The 12339-nt window shown below is 39.1% G+C and overlaps 1 protein-coding gene across 6 annotated transcripts in view; it reads left to right on the top strand.

Annotated features, from left to right (window-relative positions):
* Positions 1 to 12339, top strand: part of ENAH (ENAH actin regulator) — a 100495-nt gene that overhangs the window by 69839 nt on the left and 18317 nt on the right. For 2 of the 6 annotated variants that reach the window (XM_051614545.1, XM_051614546.1), the window contains exons 5-10: positions 5858 to 6192; positions 7406 to 8203; positions 10511 to 10815; positions 11079 to 11215; positions 11623 to 11677; positions 11957 to 12005. In XM_051614545.1, the coding sequence (XP_051470505.1) occupies positions 5858 to 6192; positions 7406 to 8203; positions 10511 to 10815; positions 11079 to 11215; positions 11623 to 11677; positions 11957 to 12005 (1679 nt within the window). The remainder of the gene's footprint in view (positions 1 to 5857; positions 6193 to 7405; positions 8204 to 10510; positions 10816 to 11078; positions 11216 to 11622; positions 11678 to 11956; positions 12006 to 12339) is intronic. The other 4 variants (XM_051614548.1, XM_051614549.1, XM_051614550.1 and 1 more) reach the window with 2 other exon arrangements.

Genomic DNA, 12339 nt, shown 5'->3' on the forward strand with positions numbered 1-12339 from the left:
TATTATTATTATTATTATTATTATTATTATTATTATTATTATTATTATTATTATTATTATGTTTAGTATTATCATAATCATCATCATCGTTATCTTTATTTTTATTTTCTCCTCTCAACACAATGAGAGTTGCTTGATGTTGAGGCACACTTTCTCTGCTGGAAGGACAGTCTTTCCACAAACTGATAGACTGGCAGTAACTCTTCTGCAGGTGACCAAGTTAGAGACTTAAACATTTAAGTGTTCAGAAAAGGATGGATTCTTCCTGGCTATTAGGTTTGCTTTGGCACAGAATATTGTTTACCAGTAAACACTGAAGTTTCTTAATCTAGTTGAGATCTTTTGTCTTCCCGTCAACCTATGTCGCATTGGCCATATTTTAAGAGAACTGATTGAGGTTTCAGTTCTTTTGATTGACTGTGTTGAAGTCTTCAGCAGAAAGGACTAGAGGATCCCTGTCCATCATTCACCTCCAGGAGCAGAAGCTAAAACTTTTCTCCCAGATACAGATCTAAAGGTAATAGTATTAATTTGGGATAGCTTCCTAGTTGAGCATCGGACATGCTAGCTGTTGAATGTAGTGATGTTACTTGCTAAATAATAGAAAGTAATCTAGGTGTTACATACGGTATTTCATACCATACCTGCTACTGAGACCTGCTACTGAAACAGTAGCGCCGCTTAACTGTTACTCCCTTTAATGATCTGATTCAGAACAAACCAGGAAGGCATTGTGTACCTGGATAAGTTAACTGCAGTTCTGTTTTGCGCTTATCATATAGGAGAAATTCTAAACACTTTCACCATCATGGAATGTAGTGTTTGGTTTTTTTGGTTTTGTTGGGCTTTTTTTCAGAAGGGATGCAACCGTGTGTACTTAACTCTGGTCGTTGCATTTTTCTCCTTGTCTTATTTTAAGATTGTAGGCAGCCAAGAATCAGGAGCATGACTAATGAACTGCAGGATTAATTCTGATGGAGTTCAAGTCCCAAGTTAGTATTGTAAATACGATTCTTTCTCCATCTTCTGACAGTACCTCCACATGCCTCCTGAACTTGGCAAAGGTATAAAGTCAAGAGGGCATATAATTTTAAAAGCTGTCACAATATTAAAGTAAGTTAATTTTAAAATAACACCACAAAAAAAGGGAAATCAAGAAACACTCCCCCCCGCCCCAAACATCCCAGGGTGAAGTTTCCCAAGATGTTTTTGGCGTGAAACTAATTAAAATCCAAAAAGAAAGTTTCATGAATAGGAGATGTGATAAATCTGGCATCTATTCTGAAATTCTGAAGTTGACTCTTTGAATCTAAATCTATGTGTAACGATACCTTGTGTATGACTGATCTACTGTACAATTTTCTAGCTGTCTCAGCCATTCAATTTAAATTATCTCTTACATTCTAGTAATTCACACTTGTAAAATAATTAAGGTAACTTTGCCTTAGCATAATGAACTTTTCACTGTAAGATAGCTTTCTGGGCCATTTTTAGTACCTCTAGCTTTTTCAAAAGCTGGCCTGGTAGCTAGATACTGTTCTTTCTGAAGCTGAAGGATTGTCATGTATTGCTTTCACGGTGTTCTTGAACTTCTTGTTCTGTGCTTTTGAACTACTGGTAGCTTGTCATTTCAGAAATGCCTTAACTGATGTGGAATAAATCTTCTAATGCCTTTGCATAATATTTTGATTGCTGAACATTTTTAAAGATAAAATTATAATGTCTAATACTAACTAAATAAAACCATAGGGAATTCATGCAAACAAATTTATATTTTTTTTTTCAATAAGCTAAATAAAATCTTTTTAAGCTACAACAGTAGCACTTGTTCAGCTGTACTACTTTCTTAGATTACAAAATTCATCCTTGTTCATGAAGTTGTGTTAAAGCAACTTGATTGCATTACTGGCATACCGATCTTTTGACCTGTGCCACTTTTTGTTTTCTATTCAAAATTTTTATTAAAATTGTTAAAATTACTGTTAAAATGTAGTGGGTTGTGGTGCATGTTTTATTTGTTGTCATGTGTTTGTTTTTTTTTTTCTTGTTGACAAAGGGGTGCTTCAGCAATATATAATGAGAATAAATTTAACATTGTTCTCAATGATGGTGTGTTTAATCTCATAGATCTTTACTGCATGACAATTATTTCTGTAAGATGAGAAATGCTTGAGAGGTATTTTGCTGCCCTCTCTTGGTAGAGCATTTTTATCGTAAGCAAAGTGCTCAACTTGTTAATAGTTTTAATTTGTACATTAAAAAAAACTGGTTTTATTCCATTATTTCCTGAGTAAATGGAAAATGAGGATTCTTTTACCAAAAAAAAAAGTTAATATTGTATTACTCAATATTTTTGTTATGACACAAGGGCACTGTGTGTCTTTATAGCTCTCTGGACAGGTGAAAACCCCCGGGTAAGCTTCAGGAGCACTTCAGCTAAAATTGCATGTAGTTACATGCTATATAGAGACAGTATACATTCATATACACTCCAGCCCCCAACCTCTCCTGTATATAGTACTTACATATATACTCATGTGCACTTACCCATCTCAATAGTTAGAAAAGCTTTAAGCAAAACCCTTCTGGGCCAGAGGAAATACCTGGAATACTTCCTTCAGCTACTCTCCTATCCTCTGGTCATTTTTACTTCAACAGCTGCTTGTGCATGGTGTCATTTCTGTTTTATAAATGATCTCATGTTGTTTTTCTTTGTGGGTGTGTTGGGTTTTGGGGGATCTTTTTTTGGGTTCGGGTTTTTGTTTTTTTCTACTCTTTCTTGAATCACTCTGGCAGGGAGTTCCACAGTTCATCTGCCTGATGTGCAGAGGTGCTCTTTTCTTTTGAGCTTTTCTTCTATAAGTTGCATGGGATCTTTCCTTCCAAGATGTCCTTGTCACTCAGGATTTTGCAGACCTCCCATTGTCTTTTCCAGAGTGCAGGTATTCAACTTCTTTATTTTCAAATGGAAACTGTTTGGTACATTTTATCACAGTGTTCCTGCTCTTTGAACCTTTTAAGTTGTGATGTTATTTGCCTTTTGACATGAGCGACATAGATGGAGGGTTTGTGAAGCAGGATGACGCTATTTTCTATACTGCTCTTAATTTTTTCCTAATGTGTAGCATCTGGTTAATGTTTTTGAACAGAACACGACAATGAATGGATGTTGTCGTAGAACTGTCTGTCATAACCCTAATATCTCACTCCTGAGTCAGTAGTCAACTCAAAAGTCTAGCTTTTTATATATGAGTTTATCAGATTTCTCCTCTCTCCCCTACATCATTTATATCTCAGTCAAGTTTTATTTGCCAATTTTAATGCCCAGTTATTTGGAATTAGAAGATCTCTCAGTAGTTCTTCATAATCAGCCCATCATCCTAGCTATCCTAAATTACTTAATATTAAGGAGTTTAGTGAAGAGCACCTCACTGTGTCTTTTCCAGGTTGCTTATGAAAATAATAAATGGCACAGCTCTCACTGTCGCTTATTGCGTAATTGCCTCAGTGACGCTGGTCTTATGTGAGAAGTGACCTATATCAAACTTCTTTTTCTATAAAGAAATTAAGAAGAAGAAAGAAGAAAATTTAAATATTTGGTAGCTGCTTGATGTGTTGTTAAACCCAGTGAATTGATACCTTCAAGTTTTATACACGAAATACAATATGAGATGTTTATAAACTCAAATGCCTTAACTAAATTTTAGTTTTAAGACTAGGATTGTGTACATTTCTGGGTAGAATATTCTGACTTCTGGCAAATGAATGAAAAAAAAAAGCTACTTTGGAGTCTGTAAATGTTGACTTCTGCTCTGAATAGCCTTTTAACTACAAACATGCGCATCCACATCTCTTCACAAAAAAGAGCTGAAGATGACCAAGCTGAAGTTAATCATGGTGAAAGCCCTGCTTTCCTCTAATAATAGATTTTATTTGAGAGAGAAAGAGCACAGCAAAAGTAGTTTTGCACTATACAGAGCAAGCAAAATTGTAATGTCAGAAATATTTTAATACTTAGCTTTAATTTCTGTGGTTTATATTGTCCTCTCGGTATTTTTTAAAAATGCTCTACTGGTTCCAAAAATGTATCAGACAATTACTGTACTTTTGGGTGCATTTCAGAGGCTAAAAAGCAAGCACTGAACCAGCTGAGTTGCAGCCCTAATTTTTTTAGTGACTGCTATTACAACTTTGTTATATTGGAGAGCAGGAGTCGAGGGAAGAATTGATTCAGGAACAGAACTATTGCTGCTTCTGGGGGTGCTGGGTAACAAGTTCAGTAGGAAAAATTCCTTTTGTTGTATGTAAATGGAACTTAATTGCTTACAGAAATTAAAATTGGGTGGGGGTTATTTTTGGGGTTTTTTTTGTTTATGAAGGAAAAACACTGGTCTGAAGGAGGATGGACTTCAGTAACGACAGCACTTAGTCTGGAGTTTTCAGTTCTGCTGGTATTTTCTGAACATGAATTGGACTGGTATAGCTGACATTCCCTTCATTTTCAGACTTCAGTTGTATATGGCTCTAAGCATATAGTATAGAATTGCCAATGACCTTTCCAAGTAAGATTGCTCAGTGGCAGTCTCTAGAAAATGCACATCTAGGAGCTTAAGGCGTCAAAATGTAGGTCTCCTTTTTGTGCTTTATGGTTAAATGCTGGCTGTCCTCTGTATTTGTTGATAAAGCTATCTTGTGTTTGCATCTGAAGCATGACAGGAAAATAAATGGCTGTACGCTTGACGTAGAGACATAGAGATTTTTCTTTTAAAATGTCTTTTTCTTTTTAATAAATAATTAAAATAGAGGGCAATGACTGGCAACATTTTCAGTGATATGTGCTGCCAGGAATATACTGGCCACAGCTTTGAGGAGGATGTGCCTAATTTTATTTTAGTACGGAGTTCCTCCAAGAGATGAAAAAGTTTTGAAGATAAACTGTATTTTAGCTAACTAGAAACATGTATCTTAAACAACTCAACAAAACAACTATAGAAAATACAAAAGAAGTTGAGAGAAAAAAGCAAAATGCTTGTTTCCAGTTTTTCTCACTGTATTTTTGCACAGAAGTCCTTTCTTTCAACCAACCTAGTGGCTTTGGCAGAAAATTTTGCATTTCTTCTTTACCTTAGGAAGTTCTTTATATTTTCTCTGCCTGCCTTTTGTTTGTTTTCCTCCTGTCCATTTCTTCCCTCTCTGCTTTCCTTTGCAAAGACTCTTGGGAGCTGGAGACTCTGCCAGCATTCTGCAGTGTTTCCTTGGCTCCTGAATTTTTTTCTGACCATGTCCACCTGCCTTCCAGGTGTTCTTGTCTTGATGTGATGCTAGTGAAGTTTTATGTGTGTGTAATATCAAATGGAGAAGGACACGTATATTTTGATACTTCTGTAAAATTTGGATAAATACTGGCTGACTAGTTTATCTGAAAATGTAATTTGTTTGGGGGTGTTTTTTTAATGAGTATTTGTGTTACTGCTGTTTCACTGTACTTTGTTCACTGCTTCAAGTATAAAGTAACTGTGCAAAGAGTGAATGTGAGTAGATATCCCAAACTGGGAAGAATGTAACAGATATTAAATTTTCAGCAGCATTCTATTCTTACCTCTTAAAAGCTGTCTGTCAGAATGTTAAATTAGTTTGGAGGAAATTTGATATATGACACTTTTTGCTGTAAACATAATAAAACAGTTAACCGGTTCAGAAAAATGATGTTAGAACTTTATGTAGCTACAAAATGCTGTGCTTTTGTTCTCACTGGTGCAAAGATTGTTGATTAGTTTCTCTTCTTGTCCTCTAATGGTTACTTGATATTTTTGGTTTGCTTTGCAGCTTAGTCTTTTTCCTTTTTTCACAATTTTAGACAGCTGCAAGAACAACAGAGGCAGAAGGAGCTGGAACGGGAGAGGCTGGATCGTGAACGAATGGAACGGGAGAGACTGGAGAGAGAGAGGCTGGAGAGAGAAAGGCTAGAAAGGGAAAGACTTGAAAGAGAGCGCCTAGAACAGGAGCAGCTGGAGAGAGAACGGCAAGAAAGGGAACGGCAAGAGCGCCTAGAAAGGGAGAGACAAGAGAAGGAGAGGCAGGATCGAGAAAGACTTGAACGACTTGAACGGGAAAGGCAAGAAAGAGAACGGCAAGAACAGCTGGAAAGGGAACAATTGGAATGGGAAAGAGAGAGAAGAATTTCAAATGCTGGTAAGAATTTCAAACCCGAGTGTATTCAAGTACCCCAGACTACTCTTAACATGTTTGGGTGGTGGAGTGGGAGAGAAGCAACAAAGGGCTGTAGGTACAGTTGTATAACAGCAGTCAGTATTTCAGGCTTCTGTTTCCTGGAGTTGCTTCCTTTTTTTATGGCAAGAAGCCAAAAAGCGGTGACTTTCCTGGCATAATTTTCCATTAACTCTGAAATATTTTTTTTTGCACTATTTGCTCACTCCTTTGCCATGCTCTCAGACTGTTTGAAGAATTGAATCATATTAAGCACCTCCAACATTGGTTAAAGTATGAAGAGTTAAAATTTCTAAATACCTTATCATTGTTTGCTGTATTCAACAAGATATATTCTCATTACATAATTTGTAAAAAAAAATATCCTGACTATTTCAGGTTGAGTGTGTTAATGTAGAAGATGTGTACCTATGTGAGGCAAAGTACTAGTATGAGAAATGCCTTTCAATGTGAAGTCTTGCTTAGTTTATCTTCGTAGTAATATTTCAATGAGATGGATTATATTTATTTCTAGCTAGTGCAAGGCCTGCAGAAATGTATCAATTGATAACTGAAAGCTTTCTTATTTTGCTAATATAATGGAACATTAGGCAAGCACTTGGTCATTCTTTAGTTACAAATTCAATTTACGTAAGACGTCAGCTTATGGTGAAAGTCAAGGAGTATTATGTAAGAGCTAGTAATTTTAGATCAGAGGATTTTATTGATAGTTGTATCCTCAGCACTTTCAAGTTTGTGATGGAGCTTTTTCTTGGGAAGAGAGGGATGATACTTGCTGCCTATGGTGTGAGTTTTGTTATTGGAGTTGTAACAAATGTTAAGATCACTACACTTGCTTGCAGTTGGCAACCAAACATGAAGATAAGAGCTGATAAAAGACTGATTAATCAACCCTATGTCTAATCCATCTCACTGATGGGATTTGAGAAAACTTGCTCTAGAACGTATTTGTAAATTTTGTTGGCACAAAAGTGGTTGGTAAAATTTAAAAGTAGCTATTGATAATATGTAAAACTTTCCTAACAGTATTTTCACTTGTGCCTAATCCTCTGGTACTAACTGTAGTCTACATTTATACATTTTGTTTGAATGCTGGTTTTGTTGCTTCATTAGCTCCCTTTTTCTCTTTCTCCTTTTTTTATCCTGCCTTTGCTGCTGCTTTCCATCTTCTGTCCAGCTCCATCTTTCGACAGCTCCCCGTATAGCAGTTCACTTCCTGAATACTCCAGTTGCCAGCCTCCTTCAGCACCTCCTCCGTCATATGCAAAAGCAGTCTCAGCACCAATGTCGGAGGCCACACCGGAGTACGCTGTAGTGACTTCTGCACCACCGACTTCCACTCCCCCTACACCGCCTCTAAGGCACTCTGCATCACGTTTTGCTACATCTTTAGGCTCAGCTTTCCACCCTGTTCTCCCCCATTATGCTACGGTTCCTCGTCCGCTGAGCAAAAGTTCTCAGCCTACTTCTCCTGTCAATGCCCCGGTGACTTTGCCTCCAAATACAAAGCCTGTTGCCTGGTCTGTCCCCAGTTTTGCCCCCCTCCCCCCATCTCCTCCAGTAATGATAAGCAGTCCACCAGGCAAAGCTACTGGTCCAAGACCTGTCCTCCCGGTGTCGGCTTCTAATCCAGTGACCCAAGTGTCCACGTCTCCCACAGCTCCTAATGGGCTTCATGAAAACATGGCTTATCCGGTTCCTTCACCTTCTACCTCAGGTCCAACTCTGCCTCCGCCACCTCCTCCCCCCCCACTGCCTTCCTTTCCGCCTCTGTCACTGTCTGGACCTCAAGCTTCTTCTCCCAACTCCCCGAATGCCTCGACTCCCTCATCCAAGCCTAGTGTTCTCCCTTCTCCCTCTGCAGCTACCCCTGCCTCTGTTGAGAACTCTCTAAACTCTGTGCTGGGAGATTCCTCTGCTTCTGAGCCAGTCTTGCAGGCAGCCTCTCAGCCGATTGAACCTACGACCCAGCAGGGTAAGGCTTTCTGTTATTGCTACTAATGCACTAATCAGGAATGCAGTAAAAAGCAATTGGTCAAAGCACATAAACTGCCCCGAGGAATTAATCTTATGCTTCCAAAGTTGCAGTGATCTTAATACCACAACAAAATAGAAAACTGGGGTAAGGGAAATTTTAAGCATACAAAAGCCAGCTTTCTATGGCCTGCCATAAAGAAAATTCTGATTTCTTAAGCTCCCACCTGTCAAGAACAGAGCGTATTGAATACTTGCTTGGTAAGACTTGCACTGTTAGTTTATTTGGAACATGGTATTAGTAGGCAGCATCATCAGTTTCCTAATAGCAGCTGCCATGAAGGAATGTATGTGCAGCTTTGGGCATATGAAGGACCTTAAACGAGGAATAATATGAACCACTTTGATACTCTGTAGTTTCAAATTTAGGAAGTAGTGTGTAATGCATACAGCATTTCTTTCTGGAGAGTCGTAGTTTGGTATATGGCTGTGTGCCTGCGCATGCCTGTATATATAAAGACAGGTCTTCCTGTGGTATTCTACCAGTGTAGCTCAGCAGACTTAAAAAAAAAAAAGTTTGGTTAAGCAGTTGACAGTCTTAAGAAGTACTCTACCAATATGATAAAAATGTGTTTGGCATGGGTGTAAATGTCTTTGTTAACTGAATCTGCCCTGTCTTTGTTAACCTGTACTCTGCCCTGATGAGGCCACATCTGGAATACTGTGTCCAGTTCTGTGCTCCTCAGTTCAGGAGAGACAGGAAACTAGTAGAGATAGTCCAGTGGAGGGCAACAAAGATAACTGGGGGTTGGAGCATCTCCTTTATGAGGAAAAGCTGAGAGAGCTGGGACTCATCAGCTTGGAGAAGAGAAGGCTGAGTGGAGACATTAATGCCTGTAAGTATCTAAAGGATGGGTGCAAGAAGGGTGGAGCCAGACACTCTTCAGTAGTTCCCAGTGACAGCAGGAGAGGCAATGGGTACCAGCTGGAACATAGGAAGTTCCATTTAAATACGAGAAAGAACTTGTTAATATGAGGGTGACAGAGCACTGGACCAGGCTGCCCAGGGAGGGAGTGGAGTCCTCTTCTCCAGGGACACTGAAAAACTGCCTTGATGCACTCCTGAGTGATGTGCTCTCGGGGATCCTGCTAGGGGAGTTGGACTAGTTGATCTCTAGAGGTCCCTTCCAACTCTGACAATTCCATGATTCTGTGATCCTGCTTTTATATTGATTTAATAGATTTAGGTCTTTGTAGACAAGTCTACCATAGCTCAGCTACAGGTGTTGGCAGAGGGGCTCCTGGAGGATAAGCAGACTGTGGCTTCATCAACACAAGCCAAGCAGAATAGATCCTGCCATAGTCTTGTGTTCAGTTAAGGTGTAAGCTGTTATGGGATGGAGTGGAAATAGGGTGAATGGCCTCACTTGTATGGGATAAGTGTGCACTTGAATGGTCAATGATGCTAAGAGAGTTTGAAAGGATTTTAAATTTACATTGTAGTTTAGTGGAGTAGGAAACCAGGGAAGACTCATGTGTGAAATTCCTGCCCACAGAGATTGCTTAAGGTGGTTGTGCAGCATTTTTAGTAGCTTAAGACAATTTGGGTGAGATGGGGGCACTGTTTTCTTAGTCACAATTTCTTAAACTGTTCCTATAGTAACAACACAGTGATCATCAGAATATTCTTCCTTTAAAATGCATTTTGCATTGTCTGTCTTTGTGAATTCAGAGCATTAAAGGAGTCATAGATAAAAAACAGAAAAGCTTGTTCCCATCAACTTAAATATGCCAGTCTTGTAACTCACAAATTAGCATTTCTAGTAAATTATTAAAGTTGATTCCTGGAATGTATTCGAGAGAAAAAATAGCTTAGAAATTAAGACAGTTCAAGGATTCAGATGTGTGGGTCATGTGTTACATGCTTGTTAGTACAATAAGTTGCTCTGGTTAGCACCATTTGAACACAGAGTATTGTTCCTAGGCTGTACGATGCTTGTGCCTTACAGAACTCCTTATAAAAGCTTTGCCTGGCTTCTGGTGTAAGATTCTTCTTGGTTGCAGCACAGAACCTGACTGGAGGGGTTTTGTATGTAAATGTCTCTGAAGCTGTCTGATCTCTTATAGCATACTATGTCATATTTTTAGTGTATCTAAGAATATTTCTCTCCTGCTGAAACTTTTGTTTTCTTGCCTATAAAGCCACTATTAATATCTCATAGACTGAGCAAAAGACCCAGCATTTCAGAGGACATAAGTTCTTTGTTTTCTAAATCCTTAATCCAGTCTGTTTTCTTTTCCATACTAGGTGTTGTCCAAGGACCACCAGCACCTCCTCCCCCACCCCCCTTGCCTCCTGGCCCAGCTCAGTCTTCAGTAGCAGCCCCACCTCCTCCTGGCCCACCACCACCACCTCCACTTCCACCTTCAGGGCCACTGCCGCCACCACCACCTCCTCCACTTCCTAGCCAAGTTCCTCCTGTTCCCCTTCCACCTCCTGCTCCCCCACTCCCTGCCTCTGCATTTTCAGTTGGAAACATGTCTGAAGAAAATCGCCCTTTAACTGGACTAGCAGCTGCACTTGCTGGAGCCAAGCTTAGGAAAGTCTCACGGGTAAATACATCTCTTGTTTCTTTTTCCAATTCCTGTCTCTAAATCCTATCTTCCTGAACTGGTGGTAATTTTGCTTTGTATTAATGGCAGTATCAAGACTTTTGGGGTAGGCTTAATTCATTATTAGAAGAGCATTACATGATGTACCACCAGTCCATTGCATTCTTTATACAGTTGTTTCTTTCTCGTCTGTGAACTTTGCTTCTGTCATTAAGTCAGCTGTAATTTTATTTGCACGTCTGCTGTTACTTTGTGTTACAAAGGGTGAAGACTCCTCCAATTCAAGTGGAGGCGGAGGCAGCTCTGCTTCATCTAAAACAGATAGTGGACGTGGAAATGGACCACTTCCCTTGGGAGGCAGTGGGTTGATGGAAGAAATGAGTGCCCTGCTGGCCAGGAGGTATGAAGTTGTTTCTGTTGTGCTCCAGCTGCTTAGTCATGCTAGGGGTAGGATTTTTGGGTGCTTGTTTGCAGCTGGCTAAGGATCAAGTAAACATCAGCTTGCATATGCGGTTCATTTGTGAAGTTGATAATGCTTTGTGAATAGCCATTTTTACTTGAGCTTATCTGAGTACTCTTCTTCTGTATAAGTCTTTGTGCAGCAGTAGAGGAGGGGATGCAGGCTTCAAGAGGAGAAATAATTGCACAGTTTGGAGAGCTTTGTTCCTGAAAGTATTTTGAAACTACTTTTTTTAAACACTAATTTTCAATTACCTAGCTATCAAGCTGTATGTGTATTTAATTACACTAAACATTCTTCCATCTTAAAGCCATGATCATTTTGGTAACTTCTGTCTCTGCTTATAGGAGAAGAATTGCTGAAAAGGGATCAACAGAACCAGAACAGAAAGAAGATAAAACTGTGAGTTGAGAAACTGTATCTACTTCACATTATTCAATAATAGATTATGAGAAAAGTTCTAATGGTGTACAAGACATTATTTATAATTTACCGTATGTGTGTATATATACACATAACCATTGTTTTGTGAATTACATGGTGCTTGCACGTCTACATACAATTAAATTGCTACAAAAAGTATTGAAATTAAGCTGTTAGACACACAAGAGTCAAAAGTGGGTTTTGTGTTTGTTTTTTATTTCTCTCTTCCTCCTCCCCCGGCTTGTCCATTTTAACCAGGAAGAATCGGAGTCTTCAACTTCAAAGGTTTCTTCAACAAGCACACCTGGTAAGTAGCACAGGTTTGTGTATTCTTGTGATTCTCTAATTCTAAAACTTAATTACAAATCTCAGTCAGCTGTGCAGAATATTGGAGCCCACCTCCTCTCCGATGATTACAGCCTGGCATTTTGCTCTAGAATGGGACCTGGTTCAAAAGTGTATCAGAAGAGGACAGATAAAAAGAACATCCGCTGGAACACTGTGCTTGGTACATGGTCCTCCTGTATCAAACCTGTGAGGCTGATGTGCAGAAAGCAGTTGGTAGTGAATGTAAAAGCAAGTTGTCTCAGTCATTGCAGTACAGAAGTTGAGACAGTAATTAGTTTCCTTCAAGGCAGATA

The sequence above is a fragment of the Apus apus genome, chromosome 3, assembly GCF_020740795.1.
Source record: "Apus apus isolate bApuApu2 chromosome 3, bApuApu2.pri.cur, whole genome shotgun sequence".
In the NCBI taxonomy this organism is placed as follows: Eukaryota; Metazoa; Chordata; class Aves; order Apodiformes; family Apodidae; genus Apus; species Apus apus.